General features: G+C 39.0%; 1 protein-coding gene across 12 annotated transcripts in view; it reads left to right on the top strand.

The window, feature by feature from the left end:
• The window catches only part of NCOA6 (nuclear receptor coactivator 6), a 39,000-nt gene that overhangs the window by 6,827 nt on the left and 15,363 nt on the right, over nucleotides 1-16,810 (top strand). For 5 of the 12 annotated variants that reach the window (XM_083618280.1, XM_083618276.1, XM_083618278.1 and 2 more), the window contains 11 exons: nucleotides 47-190; nucleotides 2,637-2,746; nucleotides 3,757-3,887; nucleotides 5,047-5,183; nucleotides 6,654-6,934; nucleotides 7,268-7,423; nucleotides 8,397-8,519; nucleotides 10,012-10,140; nucleotides 10,540-11,355; nucleotides 12,943-13,089; nucleotides 14,083-15,202. In XM_083618280.1, the coding sequence (XP_083474406.1) occupies nucleotides 6,700-6,934; nucleotides 7,268-7,423; nucleotides 8,397-8,519; nucleotides 10,012-10,140; nucleotides 10,540-11,355; nucleotides 12,943-13,089; nucleotides 14,083-15,202 (2,726 nt within the window). In that variant the 5' untranslated portion in view covers nucleotides 47-190; nucleotides 2,637-2,746; nucleotides 3,757-3,887; nucleotides 5,047-5,183; nucleotides 6,654-6,699. Of the gene's footprint in view, nucleotides 1-46; nucleotides 191-2,636; nucleotides 2,747-3,756; nucleotides 3,888-5,046; nucleotides 5,184-6,653; nucleotides 6,935-7,267; nucleotides 7,424-8,396; nucleotides 8,520-10,011; nucleotides 10,141-10,539; nucleotides 11,356-12,942; nucleotides 13,090-14,082; nucleotides 15,400-16,810 lie in introns of those variants that run through there. The other 7 variants (XM_083618272.1, XM_083618282.1, XM_083618281.1 and 4 more) reach the window with 4 other exon arrangements.

The following is a 16,810-nucleotide window of genomic DNA, read 5'->3' as shown; positions in this document are numbered from 1 at the left end:
TGAATCTCAAGACAGTATTCTCACCTACATCTATCTGTTTTGGCAGGTAACACAGCTATATAGACAGGTTTTTAAGGATCTGCCACTTCTAGTTAACTATAAGCATGAAAGCATTCTATGTTGGTCCCAGCCCTTGGTGTGAAGGCACAGGTTGTAGCAGTTTTGTGGAAGCTAAGCAGATCTAGATCTGGTAAGCATTTGGAAGGGAGTCTGTCTAGAAATTCTATGCATGTTGCTTAGAGTTACATCATTTGTGTTCCTTATGTCTTGATGGCTACATGCCAGGTGCCAGGAACATTTGACTCTCCGTATGTTGCTGAATGAAACTCACACCACCCCTGGTAATTGGCCATGTTTTCTAAGGCTGATGGGAGTTGAAGTTCAGCAATATCTGGAGGACCAGATATATACTGTCTCTGAATGCCCGTTAGAGTTAGGGAGTGATAGTAGGAGAAAGCTGCTCTGTTTGTTTCCTGTTTGTAGTTGCCAACTTAACATGTATGGGACATATTGGATTGTTTTACTATCATGGAAGAAAGAGTCTTAGGGCATAGTTGGGAATTCATAAAGAGACAGAATGGTTAGAGGTCATTCTCTGTCACAGAGGTCCAAAGTACCCTAATAGGTTTTGTGTGTGTGTGTGTGTGTGTGTGAGAGAGAGAGAGAGAGACTGTTTATGTTAGCTTGGAGTTCTTTTGAAATGAAATCATATTGGACCCCCTTAGCAGATTGACACTGTCAAAATAAATGGTGGAGGTTGCCTGAACCTATGAGGTGCTATGTATTTCAGCTTAGGATCTCATAGGACCAGACCCAATGGTTCTGTCAGTGGCCCAAGTCCATCTGTAGTGGCTTTGAGCTGGGCACAATGCCAGTCTGACCACACCACCACTTTAATACAAAGGCACGGAATGCAAGAAGTTCTATATGTTTGTCAGGCCTTTCTAATAAAGGAAAGTTGGTAAGCTGAACTGGGCTTTCCTGATAATAAATCGAAGAGGAGGAGAATAATGTTTCTTGGATAAGGGGTAGTTAGACATCTGTTGTGGACCATTTGGATTGAACTGTACACCTATGGGAAAACTTGGGCACCCCTTTTATTTTATTTTTGTATTTGGCAGAAGTATTATAGTCTGATATGCTTATGGCACTAATGACCTTATATAAAATTACCGTATTTTTCGCTTGATAACACGCACCTGACCATAACACGCACATAGTTTTTAGAGGAGGAAAACAAGAAAAAAAAATCTGAATGAAACAGTGGATGTATCATTTTTGTGCTTCATGCTGTGGTCACAGACATGTGATTTGACGGTGAGTTTGGGGTAGCCCAATGCAAAAATCCTGAGAATCCATGTCGATCTGTGCTTTGTAACCACGTTTTTGCACCATTGCAGCCCCAGGCAACAGTGGGTGCGTGATTTTTTTGGTGCAGGCTGTAGCCATGGACATGCTATGTGATCTGATGGTGAATCTGGGGTGACCCAATGCAAAGATCCTGAGGATTCATGTGGATCCATGCTTTGTAACCACATTTTTGTACCATTGCAGCCCCAGGCAACAGTGGGTGCGTGATTTTTTTGGTGCAGGCTGTAGCCATGGACATGCTATGTGATCTGATGGTGAATCTGGGGTGACCCAATGCAAAGATCCTGAGGATCCATGTGGATCCGTGCTTTGTAACCACGTTTTTGCACCATTGCAGTCCTGTTTTTGCATCAGATCATTGCTATGTGATCTGATGGTGAATTTGGGGTGACCCAATGCAAAGATCCTGAGGATCCATGTGGATCCATGCTTTGTAACCACGTTTTAAGTGGGGAGGGAAGGAAAAACATAGAAGGGACAAGGAGCACGAGAGGGGTGTGCGGAGAAGCAGCTGGCTAAGAATGCAAGAGAGGGGTTTAAAGGGGGGGGAAGGAAGGCAAAAGCCCCCCCAAGCCAGCCCCCCCCCTCTCTCCTGCATGTTTTCCGCTGCCTGCGAGCAGCAGCACCGGAGCATGGAGAGGAATTAGAGGGAAGGACGCTCTGCTTTCCCCTCTGCTTGCCTGGAGGGGAGGGGATTTGCCTGCTCTTTGCTCCGTTTGAGCAAACGCAGTAACGAAACAGAAGAGGGTGGGCAGTAAGACCCTGAGGCAGAATGCAGGAAAGCAGCAGCCTCCTCTCCTCCATGACGGCGCGATATGATTTTTGCCTGATTTTTGCCCTGTACTTGGGACATTCAGCTCCAGGGACCACACATTCACTCAATAACACGCACAGACATTTCCCCTTACTTTTTAGGAGAAAAAATCTGCATGTTATAGAGGGAAAAATACGGTATGTCAAGCTGCTTGTGTGTTCGTCTGGCCTTATATGGATCCAAAAAAGGGCAAATATATTAGATTACACTTCACGTGTAATTGGGACATTTTACTCAGTTTCTGGACAAATAGCTTGTAAAGGATAGATGCCATAGCTCAGCAATACATAGGATGCATTGCATGCTTAATATTCCAGATTCGGCCTCTTTCATCTCAGATAGCAGGACTTGGAGAGCTGCTGCCTGTCTGAGGGTTAGATTGATCAAGTAGTCTGACTGTGCAAATTACTTTCATAAGCAACATTATACATGTGTGTGTTTTTCTTCTTAGGGTTAAACTCAAAGTGTGCTGACACGATCATCTAAAATGCTTGTTAGGTTGAGATTAATGAATGCCATTTTAAACAACATATAATGAAGAACCTCTGAAAGTTCATCTTGGTAAGTAAAAAGGGTTTCTTTTGGTTTCATGTATTGCTAATCATATGTACTTTTCTTTATGCCTTACTTTATGTTCCATAGTTTTGGTGACCCTGTTGGTCTAGCTGTTGGAGTTGGAAATTTTATTATAAGAGGTATTGAAGTACCCCATCACAAATTCAGTGACATTCTCTTTAGTATGGAGAAAGTCTAGGGTCTGCTGGTTGGTATGGCTAGTGAGCATATTAGTTGTGGTAAAGCTTACAGTCATACCCTTGTTACTTCTTGAACATGTGAGAGGGTTTGTTTGAAAATTCCTATAGCTATATGCCAAGCTGACAGGTGTGTTTTAGGCAAGTACTTTTTAGAAACTATAGGGAAAGCCACTAGAAGAGAATCTGTAGTGTGGAAATTATGGATAGGGAAATCTTGCTCCTCTACTCTAAAACTAAAATGGTTTTACTTTCTTTAAACAAATTATATATATTGGAGTTTAATGAGTAGATAGCACATGAACATAGGGTGGGATTCAAAAAGGTTGTTGAGCTTTTTTGGGAGGGCAAAGTTGTTGAGCTATTTCTGAGGAAAATCGGAAAAAAACAACTCTACCAATTTCCGCCCGGACATTGCAATATTCCAGATATGTGAACCCTAGGTTTTGCAAACATCTTGTCTGTGCAAGCATTGCCAGATGGAACAATCCCCCCTCTTCTCCCCTGTGCACTGTTCTGGGGGCTCACCCGCTCTAGCCAAGCTTGAGGGGCATGTGACAGAGAGGAGAGGGGGGAAAGCCCCATTGTGCAAGCAGGCATGAATCCACCCCCATGGATTCAAATCAAAGTTTCACAGGTCTAAATTCAATGCTTTCCACAATTCTCTTGTTTGTTTACCAGTAGCTAGAGTGTGATAGCATACAACAAACAGCTGAAAGGAGATATAGTTTGCTAATGTATTTTCTTTTCTTTTTTTAAGAAATAGAGGCTTGTGGAGAGTTAATTATTCTTCCCCTCTTCTTGAAAAAATTATTTTAGGTTTATTGTTATCTAGGAAGGGCAACAGGACCTCACCCAGAATCTAATCCAGATCAGCACCATGTTGTATGATTTTGTGGATAACGTGATCGTCATTCAACTTAAGATAATTGTGGAGTTATGACTAACAGGTATCCAACCTCTTAGAAAAACAAGTATTAGAATGTTAGCAAGCCATTGATGTCTGTAGTGTGAGCTTTTGCTATGCAGATATAGCTGAGAATAATGCAGATAACCTATGTACAAATAAAATTATTCACTAATGAAATGGTTTTAGTATTTCAGAAATTATCAAATGCCAGTTGCAGATTGTCAAATGTTCAGAATTTAATAGATATGTAGCCTGATCCAGTCATATTAATTTGCAAATAAGTCTCATTTAGCTAAATGTAACCTACTGCCATGTATGTTTGTATAGGATAAAACCTTATAAAATAATTATAATATTTAATAAAGAAACATTAAGCATATATGCCCTGTTGAACTCAGTGGAACTAACTTGTGAATAGTCATGCATAGGCTCATGTTCTAAGTGAGCTATAAAGTCATCAGCATAAAGGAGGAAAAACTCAACCTTAATGTTGTGTGTTCAGTATGTGGGAGTGGCCTCAGATATTTAAAATTCCTATGCTGCATAAATACTTGTATACCAATTTCATATATAATTTGCCAAGTCTTATCTCGGTATGGGTGGAGAGACTACTTTATTATCAGAAAATGATTTTGGTTAGCTTTATTTATTTATTTAATAGATTTCTAGAACCCCTTCTGTAAACTTCTGCCTCTGCAAACTCTCCCTGGATTAGGGAAATAAAACATGACATGCTGACTTCCTCAGCGCAGATCAAACAAACAAACATTTATTTATTTGATTTTTTAACATTCTAAAATTATTTGTTACTATGTTTCTTAACAACTAAGTTAACATTAAACAATACAGATGTAAGTATGTTAGCCCTATGGTTAATCGCTAAACGGAAAAATGCCTCTACCATATACGCAAATTTAATGGAGACTTTCCTGTGTAAATGAAGAACTTTTTAAAAGTCACTCCTCGCATTTTACACTCTACCTACCAGATATAGGGATGTATCCAACTAAATCAATGAATGGATATCCTTTTTTAAAAAAGATGGTTTTACTTTTTATCGTTGATAAAAAATATTTGAAGGATTATGTTGACTTTTGGTGAAACACTTAGGAACTAATATAATGATGTCCATGCTTGATTTGGTTCAGAGCAAAAAAAAACCCCACCCCTTAATTAATTTTAACTGGATACATCTGCAGATTTGTCACAGCTGAAGTTTTCAGAGGATTGGACTCCCACTGTCTGCAAAAGCAGACCAGCAACCTGAATGCCCCTATGGCTCAATTTTTCTGGGTCAGCTTAAATTGTCATGCAGCTTCTGATACAGGATCTCCAGGTAAGCTATTTTTTTATTAGCAATATATATTAATACATGATAAATGAAAACATTAGGTTTTTTGGATTTACTTTATATCTGCTAAGGCCTTTCTAGATAGGTGCCTTCTCTGGGGAGGAAAACCTGTTCCTTTAGTACTATATTAGTAAATGCACAGCGTCTGAAGAAAGTAGAAAAGCTTTGGTATGTATGTCAACGATGTCATGGGTACCATCCAGTAGATGTTCATGTCACTGCTTTCCCTAATAGTTGTATTATTGTATAATAATTGTACTGTAGTTGCTCAGTATTGTATAGCTGTATAGTAGTTTTTATTGTGGTGAAGGTAGAGGTTTCACAGCAATTGCATTTGGCAGCCCCATTGCTGGGGAGCAGTGATTCACAGCAGCTGTAGGAGCGCCAGACGATGTGCCAGTGACTACTGGCTAAAGCTGTGTCAGAGCTGTGGAACTCCCTGCCTATTGACATTAGGCAAGCACCTTTGCTGTACTCTTTTTGGTGCCTATTTAAAACATTTCTGTTTAGACAAGCCTATCCTTACATGTAGAAGTTATGTGTATTTTATCTTTCTTTTTTTTAGGAAGTTTGATTTTAATTAAACCGTTGAAAGATTTTATATACTCAGTTGTAACTGTTTTTAATGGATATTTTTTAATGTTTTACTTCATATTTTTGTAAACCACTCAGAGGAGTTGTTTGTTTTTGTTTTTACAATCAAGCAGTATATAAATGCCAAATACACTTCATTTATTTATATATATATTTAGTTCATTTGTTAGTTATTGCATTTTCATTTTACCTTAATCTCCAAGGACCTCAAGGTAGCATACATGATTCTCTCCTTCCTCTTTTAATCCCCACAACAGCCCTGTGACGTAGGGTGGGCTGAGAGGCAGTGAGTGGCCCAAGATCACCCAGTGAACTTTATGACTGAGTGGTGATTGAACCCTGGTCTTCCAGGTACTAGACCAAAACTACACTCTAACTGGATAAATAGATCACTTTATCATGCATTCCATAATTATTTTCTAAAAGAAAAATGGGGAGTGACTTTGCTAAAAGAACCCTTGTGGTTTCATAAGAAGACAAATCCTGTGTCAGTTCCCCCCACAGTATGCTTTCCCACCACCATTAAAAAATGCTAAATAATTTCCTTTCCTTGGGGGGCAGAGTGATGAAATGGGTTTTGAGAAAGTCATTGGGACTCTCTCACAGACTCCTGTGGGAGAGTTTTGAGGTGGTGATTTTGATTATTCTTATTTTAGGGGGTGGGGGGTTCGTTTCAGCCTCAGTTTGTATGTAAGCAGCTTATGAACATAATACGTTTTGAGATCTAAACAAGATAAGAACAAAATAGAAATAGTATTAACAATAAGCTGTGCTTGTATAGATGTAAAATTGTGCATGTATTTATAAACAATATATTTTACATATATAAATAATATATTTTAAACGTATTTTCTTTTATAGGTTTGTCTTAATACCTGATTAGCTTCCTTCAGCAAATTACATAGTCATGGTTTGGGGTGATATACCTAAATTAAAAGATAACCACACTTCATCGTATTCTTCAACCATGGAAGACCTGGATGTGGATCTTGACTCTGGACTGGAGGAAGATAACATCAAACATGAGAGCCCTTGTGAAGATTCCACAATCTTTGTAGCTTTTAAAGGCAATCTTGATGATGATGACTTCAAACAGAAATTGGACATCATTTTGAACAATGTTCCTGGCCTTTTACACCTGGGTATTTCACTCTTTTGTATTTTTTTAGTGAAAGATTTCTTAATTAACTTTTAAATATTAGATTTAGACATGTAAAATTGCAATTCATTTATTTAAAGTTAAATTGCTCTAGAATATTGCAGACTTTTTACTAGTTATTTTTAGCGAAAAAATATATATCCCACTCTTCTTCCTGAAGTGTACAGTGTACATTTGAATTGCTGGTTGAAATGTCTTGTGTGAAGTAGCTCAGAGTTACTATTACATATTGATATCAGTTATTGTACTTGAGTAACCATGTACATTCTCTGTAGTAGTTCAACAAGTTTGTCTTCTTTTTTCTCCTTTTAACAAGAATCTGAAAAGTTAAAACTGAAGAAGGTGGAACCCTGGAACAGTGTACGTGTTACTTTCAATATTCCTCGTGAAGCAGCTGAGCGACTACGATTGCTGGCTCAGAACAACAACCAACAACTTAGAGACTTGGGAATCCTCTCAGTTCAAATTGAAGGTAGCTGAAAATACTTTTGCAGTTGTTCCTGAACTGTATAGTATACTTAAGAAACACAGTGTTTGAAAAATAAATAATTCCATTAGCTTTTTGAGTACTAAATAATAGTATACCTCACTGGCATCCTGATATTCTGCCTCAGGGATAGAATACATGTTACACTTTTGTATGTGTACCCTTCATGTGTGTACCCTTCTCCCAGCTGTTTGCTTTAGCAGCACATGCCTCGTGAATTCTGGCCATCAAATAGCCAGCTTCCGTGCCCCTGCTCCATGTCATCTGTGGCTGCTAGAGAGAGTGGGTAAAACCTGCTATATAATAACCAGAATTCGTCTGATAAATGGTATTAAATGATGGCAGCCTATAACTTTTTACATACTGCTTCTCATTTTCACATGCGCTTGAAAATGCCAGTCTGCTGGCAGATCCAAATTATTATTGCTTACATTTTGCATATTTTCCCACTGCTTCATTGATAAGAATGATAAGATGAAGCTGTACTTGAATAACAGCTGCTTTGCTTTGGTAATATAAGAATATTTCTGCTTTCTAGCTCTCTTATTCTTGGCTGCAAGGAAAGAAAATCCTTGCACAGAAGAAATACATGCATGCATTGTTTTCTCCATTTAAAATGAATAGGAAAACTCAACATACATATCATAGCATCTACACCCACAAAAATTGCTGGATTGGAGCAACTAGAAGAAACAACCTTATTTGTTTGTTTTTAATTTATTAAATTTTTATCCAACACTTCTTCCCAAAGGAGCCGAGGGTGGCAGATGAACTCTCAATATTAAGCTTTCAAGTGACTTTTTAAGGAAAGCCAAGAAGTGTGCAAGCTCTTGTTTGTTTTAAATGCATTTTGTTGATCTGAATACCACTTTTCAACAGCCCTTTTTAAATGCTACTTTGTAGTTTCCAGCCCTGCCACATTGAAGCAATATTTATGCTCTGACTTGATTGCTTTCAGGTGAAGGTGCCATCAATTTGTCATTGGCTCAAAACAGAGGCCAAGATGTGAGGATTAATGGGCCTATTGGACAAAACAACTCAGTACGAATGGAGACAGGCTTTCCCATACCAGGAAACCAAGGCAAGTTCAGCTTTTTAAATACGTTACTTTGTGAAATATGCAACTGTTCTTTCATACAACTCCAAAGACTTTTCACTTCCTGATTTTTCATGTTTGTGGCATGTTTGGGGGGGGGGTTTGGAACATTTATAGGCTGCTAACAATTTATTGCCATGTGCAAATTTTCTTACTATAACTAAGTATAGAAGAATGGTTTTTTAAGCCTGTTTTAATGTTTTATCCTTTAAGACAGGCTTCCTCAACCTTGGCCCTCCAGATGTTTTGAGACTACAATTCCCATCATCCCTGACCACTGGTCCTGCTAGTTAGAGATCATGAGAGTTGTAGGCCAAAAACATTTGGAAGGCCAAGGTTGAGGAAGCCTGCTCTAAGATTCTGCATGGCAGATTTTCCAAAGTTCCCTTCAAGGATAGTTGCTGTTCTTATAACCATTCAGAGATAATACATAATTTAACTTGTAATGAGGAAGTTTTGTAATCAGTGTTTAGAAGCCTGTGTAAGTGTCTTTCTTGAGGGTCCTGATTTTTATTTAAAAACAGGAATGTTTTTAAATAGGGAAAGAGAATGTCCCATTGCTTGAGAAGAAATCTGTTTGCACAATGTGCAAACCCATTGGACTCAGTTAAAAAAGTAAATAAATTGGTTTTGTTTTGCCTCTGATAATAGTGATAATGACAAACACAAAAAGAAAGCTAAATAATATGTAAAATTCAATGGAAAAATTAAAAGTAGAGTCAGGAAGACAAAGCAGATAATATAGACAAAGAAACACTTGTTAGGAGAATTTTTTATGATATAACTTAACAAGCCATGAAGAGAAATGGAAGAAGACAAAGGGTCAGTAACCGTGGATTTGTTGCTGTTTTTGGTTTGGTTCTTAAATTGCTTATTGGTGTTCTGGAACAAGGTTGGCCATACTCCCTTTTTAGAGAACAATGAAGGCCATATATATCTTAACATATGTATTTGATACTCTTATTTGTAATGTGTTCCTATTTGTATGATCTAGCATTTATATTTTATTTTTTTATCATTACATTTCTATCACGCCCTTCCAAGGAGTTCAGTGTGGCATACATTGTTCCCCCACCCCCATATTATTCTCGCAACAACCCTTTGAGATAGTGATTGGACCAAGGTTACCTATCGAGCTACATGGCAGCATAGGGATTAGAACACTGGTCTCCCAGCTTCTGTTCCAAGCCTCTGGCCCCTACAACACACGAGATATCTACAATATGGTTTCCTTTAGCAATTCATTCTCCTTTATTGATCCACATTGGAGTGGCTTTTGCCACAGAGACAACAGTTTTGTTAGAATTTTTGCTTTCTGGTATATATATTCAAAAATCGAATAAATAAATATACCACACACAAACAACTTCAAAATTTCAGTGCAGGATTTGAAGCTTTTCGCATTCTGTGCAATGCTGTACTTTGCAGTTTGACAATTTGCATCTTTGCACAATGAAAAATATGGTTATGTTTCTAGGGTTAATAAGAATAAACAATCCTGCAACTGTGATGATGCAGCAAAGTGGGAATGTATCATCATCTATGATGACGAGTGCAGCTAACACAGAGTTGCAACCTAGAACACCTTGTCCAACATCTCAGTCAGGTAACCAGCTTAGATCTTACTTTGATAAATATATCTGGAGAAATGTGAATTTGTGTTTTATTTCCCCTGGCTTCTGCTTATTAATCTGGAAACGCATTCTAAAGTATTTACCCAAGCTCTTAACTAGTTCTTTGCATGGAATGAGCTGCACTTTTAAAATATTCAAATATTATTGCGGATTTCATGTTGTCGTTGCCTAGTCCCCATCTCTCGCAAAACAATTTTCACAAAAATATGTGAAGTGTGGTAAAAAATTATTGAGAAATATCCTGAGCTGTGTGTGTGCGCATGTGTGTGCGCGCTTGCTTGTGAGGGACAGAAAGAGAACGCTTGTTTCTCTGAATATTACTAGACTAACTACAGACGATATTTCTTTTTCTTCTCCATTTCTTTTTATAGATTCAGTGGATCCACTTTTGTCAGGGCTAGCTATCCAACAGCAAAATCATCCATCTGGATCTGTAGTGCCTCAGCTCCATTCAGTACAGCCAGTTTCTGTTAATAGGCAAATAAACCCAGCCAACTTTCAACAGATGCAACCACAGCAGCAATTGCAGCCACGCCCTCCTCAACAGCACCAGCAACCACAACAGGGTATTCGTCCTTCGTTCACAACCCCAACTCAGGTTCCAGTTTCTCCTGGTTGGAACCAGGTGCCTTCTGGAATAGTTCAGCCTCCTCCGTCGCAAGGCACAATGGGCACATTGACAGTTAACCAGGGCTGGAAAAAGGGCCCTTTGCCTGGACAAATGCAGCAGCAACTCCAAGTCAGACCATCTTTGGCAACGGTACAAACACCCTCCCATCCTCCACCCCCATACCCTTTTGGAAGCCAACAAGCTTCTCAGGCACACACAAACTTTCCTCAGATGAACAACTCTGGCCAATTTACTGCTCCTCAGATGAAGAATCTTCAGGGAGGGCCTTCACGGGTCCCTACACCACTACAACAACCCCACCTGACCAACAAATCTCCTGCCTCCTCTCCCTCCTCTTTTCAGCAAGGATCTCCTGCATCTTCCCCAACAGTTAACCAAGCACAGCAGCAGATGGGACCAAGGCCTCCCCAGAATAATACTCTCCCCCAGGGGTTCCAACAGCCTATTAATTCTCCTAGCCGTAATCCTATGGTACAGCAGGGGAATGTACCTCCAAACTTCATGGTAATGCAACAGCAAAACCAGGGTCCACAGGGCTTACATCCCGGGCTAGGAGGTAAGTAATCATTTTATTGTAAAATATTTGTTCCTAGACTTTATAGCAAATTAATAAGTTACCTATGAACACTGAATTAATATGCAACACCACGTGAATTTCCTGTTGATATATTAAAGAATTGAACTGCTGAATAATGTTTGTCATTGTTTTTCCTGGACAGGTTGCACATGTTTATATGTTTTGTATGCTGCCTTGCTATTACTATAAAAGCATAAGAATTGGAAGAAATATCACCTTGCCCAAACAAGTGCTTTGAGACAAAATACTGTAAATCTCTATTGCTTTCCTAACAGGCCATGTTTTGCTTGAAATCTTCCAAGGGAGGAGATACCGCAACATTATAAAGCCAATTGTACAGTTGCTGAAATAATTTTATAAATGGGAACTTTCCCTGTAATGTAAATCTATTGCTCATGTATCCTCAGTTAATAATTAATAATAATTAATCAGTAGAAGAGTTTGATTATCATTTCTGGGTTAATAAGCTGAGATGTAGCATTTTGGCTGTGTATGCAGCCACTTTACTCCTCCCTTCATACTGAGAGCAAACAAACCAGGACTTTTTTTTTGTTAACTAGTTTTCTGTTTCAAATGAACAAGCCAGGATATTTAGCCCTGGGCTTAATTTTGACACTATATCCTAGCTTGTTCTAAAGTTGTTAACCATAATTTCCCAATTTGGACAAAATTGAAAAATAGTCTGTTGAAGTCTTCCTGGTTTATTTTCTTGCTCATGCCTTAGGGTGCACGTGTAGTTAAAAAGCTTGTTATTAAGCAGTGATACGATTGTTCAGACAGGGTTATTCTTTCTCTGATAGTGAAAAACATTATTAGCATTTCTAATCTTTTTTTTCCCTAGGTTGGGCAAACAAGCCTCTCATGACTTGACATAGTCATTGAGTCCATAGACAGTTTCTTTATACATCACAATTTTCACAGATTTGTGCTTAGAGTGGTTTGCCGAAAATCAGTCCGAATGCAATAATACAATAATTACAATATATAACTAAAATTACAATATTCCTATTGCATTTCAACAGTTAATTTATTAAAATTTATCAAATTAAATTAGCACAAAGTTTACTAGCAGACTAAATAATATTCCATAGAATCTCTAAAGCTAATACAGTCATACCTCATGTTGCGTCCGCTTCAGGTTATGTCTTTTCAAGTTGCGTCCCGTGGCAACCCGGAAGTACCGGAATGGTTACTTCCAAGTTTCGCCACTCACGCATGCGCAGAAGCGCTAAATTGCACGCTTCTGGATACAAACGCTTCGAGTTGCAGATGTGCCTCCGGGACGGATTACATCCGCAAGTCGAGGTTCCACTGTAATAGTAGTAACTATTAACACCCTTATCCAAAAAAAACCTTTGCATACATAGAGTCAAAAGACAAGACCGCCCCACTCCATTTCTTCTGGCTGCTGCTCACTTATTAAGGCTACTGGGGATGGAGGGTGGAACATAGCCCCCCCCCCCATTTTTCCTGCTTTATTATCCTCTTAACTGTATCATGATAAGAATATATTAATCAATGTTAATATACAATGCAATTAATAAACAAAGTTATTTTTCTGTCCAGGAATGCCCAAGCGTCTCCCACCTGGCTTTCCTGCAGGACAGGCAAATCAGAACTTCATGCAAAGTCAGGTGCCTTCTACAGCACCAGGGACACCTGCAAATAGTGGAACACCCCAATTGCAAACAAGTCAGAGTGTGCAGCACACAGGTCTGGTAGCTGAATTTTAATAGATTATTGGTCTGCTTTTCTCATTTATGGAAGCTCACTCTAAATGACAATACAGTGTTGTATCCAGTGGTGGTTTAGGAGTAGCTGAACTGCTTCCCCTAGTACAAGATGCCACACTCAGTTTTTGCCAATCCCCCATACTAATTATAGCACTTTATGCCATATCCAATCTTGAGTGGCCCCTAACCTTCAAGGGAATCTTTTGGGGACGTGGTAGTGGGGAACATAGGAGGGATTGGTGAAAATCTGGTGCCTTACCTTGTGCAAGCACAAAGCCATCATTAGAGACAATCCACATTACTTGGCAAATGATGTTGTATTTTCAATAGTAGTAATTTTTGTATGTGTAGAAACGTGACTGCTGTGTTAAATGACACAGAACTGTCAACATCAAAAGTTAAGTTTATCTGAAAGGATAGTGCAATGAATTTAGTGCCATTCTGAAAAATTGCCTTCTTCTGTTTGCTGTTGTGGAGACAGTAAACAGCTGTCTTAGGTAAAGTAGGTGCAATAGAGGCCTTAGGTTTAGAGAGAGAAACACTGGGAAGACCAATTAGAGCCTTTCACCCTTTTGGAAAAAATATTTTGTTCATAGACAATGGCCTGGAAACATTATAAAACCCTATTTGCCTTTCAGTAAAAGATTCTAAATATGACTCTGCTGAATAATATATTATGCTGTTAACTTCTATTTGCTTTGCCCCCCTGTTCTAGTCCACCACTGATCTGTTACCTCTTTCTTTTGCATGTTCTGATCATGTATGATTGGCAGAAATGCTGTTAGAGAATAATTCTTAGGATTTCCAACATTCACAAATACTTTCAGACCATGTTTCAAATATTGGAATTTTGATAGTACAGTATTGTAAATGTTAAACACAGAGAAAATTTTCTGGACTAGTTTATTAATTTACATGCTCTTATACCAATTCAGTTTACAATTGTCTAACCTGAACTATTAAAATTTTTAAGGTGGTCAAGGAAATGGTCCTCCTCAGAATCAGATGCAAGTTCAACATGGCCCATCAAATATGATGCAGACCAACTTAATGGGTCTTCATGGAAATATGAGCAACCAGCAGACAGGTACCAGTGGAGTTCCACAAGTTAATATGGGCAACATGCAGGGACAGCCTCCACAAGGACCACAATCTCAGCTAATGGGGATGCACCAACAAATAGTGTCCTCCCAAGGACAGATGGTGAACATTCAGCCTCAGGGATCTCTAAATCCTCAAAACCAGATGATACTTTCTCGAGCTCAGCTCATGCCACAGGGCCAGATGATGGTAGCATCTCAGAACCAAAATCTTGGTCCATCACAACAAAGGATGACACCACCCAAGCAGATGATTCCCCAGCAAGGCCAACAGATGATGGCTGCACATAATCAGATGATGGGACCGCAAGGCCAGGTGTTGCTGCAGCAAAATTCAATGATGGAGCAGATGATGACCAATCAGATGCAAGGAAATAAGCAGTCGTTCGGTGCTCAAAGCCAGTCCAATGTTATGACGGGGCCAGCTCAAATAATGAGAGGACCAACCCCCAATATGCAGGGAAACATGGTGCAATTCACAGGACAGATGATGGCCCAGCAAGGCCCTGTAAACAGCAATCCTTCTCAGGTTATGGGGATTCAAGGACAAGTTCTGAGACCCACAGGAACTAACCCTCACATGTCTCAGCAACTGGGTGATACCACCACTACTACAAACAGTGATGTGAACTTGACACAAATGCTACCTGATGTTTCTATGCAACAAGGAAACATGGTGCCTCCCCACTTGCAAGGGATGCAGGGAAACAACAATACACCAGGGAGCCATTTTGCTGGGCATGGAATGCCTTTTAGTACTCCTTTTAGTGGACCTCAAAATGGGAATCAGATTTCCTGTGGACAAAACCCAGGTTTTCCTGTCAACAAGGATGTCACAATAACAAGCCCTTTGTTGGTAAACTTGCTGCAAAGTGATATATCTGCAGGACATTTTGGTGTGAACAGCAAACCGAACAATCAAAATGCCAATAAACCCAAGAAGAAGAAACCTCCAAGGAAGAAGAAAAATAATCAGCAAGTAGAACAAATTAAGTAGGTTTAACATTTTTGTTTCCTACACAACCGAACCAAGTTTGTTTCTATTTCAGTTGAACATAAGGTTTGCATTTGCTAGCAGTTCTTTTAAGTAAATATTTTTAATTCACAAAGCAATGCCAGATTTGCAATTTACACCTCCATCACATGCAGAAATAAAGAGAAGATAATTAAAGAAGTAACTTTACCAACAATTCATTCTGTGTTTGTGTTAGTTGTTAAGTTAGAACCCCAAGTATTGTCACTCTTCAGGTGAAAACTCTTTTTTAAAAAAATAGGACTGATGTAGAAGTAACTCAGAAAAGCAGCACCAGAAAGAAATCTCAGCGACAGGTTTTTAGTTGAATTATAGGCACAATAAATGATTGAAGAGCACTTTCAGACATGCTACTACATAGTCACTGCTGAGGCTTTCAGTGCTGTCTACAGAATGATGAGAAATCAGGGCTGGCTATAGGAAGAGGAGTTTTTTGTATGGGGCTGTGCCTATGGACATTGCTGCCAAAATGCCCCAGACACAATTGGAGCACAGCCAGCTAGTACTCTCTCTTAACTTTGCTCCCACTCCTTAAGTGCACATACCAGCTCTCCTTTCCCTGTCACTTACCATGGTGTTTCACACCATTTTTGCAGGCCAGAAAATATGCTTGCATTGATAAATAGATAAATATACTATTTCCTTGTCTATTTGACCTGGGAAAAAATTGCCAGAAGACCAGGCCACATGAAAGCCACAGTTCTAATGGGAAGGAGGCCTTGAGCCTTGCCTACCACTTGATGACACTTGCTGGATCATTGATGGGACAAATGACTGTTGTCCTGTTACTACAATAGGTAGAACTATATAAAAACAAAGTGTCTAGACTGTAACACAAATAATAAAACCTCATTTTCACAATTGGTTACATAACACTAACATGTTCATGAGTGGATTTGTTCAGTGGAGACAGTATTCCAGTATTAGAGTAATTCCTACAACAAAATGCTCATTCCATACAATGTGTTGAATTGTATGGTAGCTGTCCCAGAAATATTCTACTTACAGTAGGCCATAGGGCATTTAAGTGGGTCTCAGGATTGTGCTACCTGCCTCTGCACAAAGGAGTGAATTTGTGAGTCAGGATTTTCACAAATTTCCTAATTTCAACAGCATTTTTCCTCCTAAAAGGAGCAGGAGAAAGTGGGGATCAAGTTTATGTCTGTATCTGTGGATGCCCTAGTCACATGATTTCCTGCGTGCAGTGTTTAGTAGGCCACAGTTCCATAGTTCACTTTTCTACCTTATTACATGTAATGAAAAATGTTGTGATAGAAAGTATCAGTCATTAAAAATTGAGAACGTACATTTAGATTTTCAGAATATAATAATAGATTGCAGTGTATGGCTTTTCATTATAACACATTAATAGGAAAAGACACAATTATAAGAAAAGATACTATTTTCTGAATTCTGTTGTTGTTATGACTTGGGGGGGGGAAGCAAAGGTTGCCTGTTTTTATAAATGGGTGATGGTCACATGGCTTTTTCATGGGTGGCAGAGAAATGCACAGCATCAATCTTTAAATGTATCTTTTAAGTCCACAAGGCCACATGGACCTCTGAGA

Source organism: Podarcis filfolensis, assembly GCF_964270895.1.
Source record: "Podarcis filfolensis genome assembly, chromosome: 6".
Lineage (NCBI taxonomy): Eukaryota > Metazoa > Chordata > Lepidosauria > Squamata > Lacertidae > Podarcis > Podarcis filfolensis.
The sequence above is the reverse complement of the archived record's forward strand: the minus strand, read 5'-3'. Positions and strand labels throughout refer to the sequence as shown.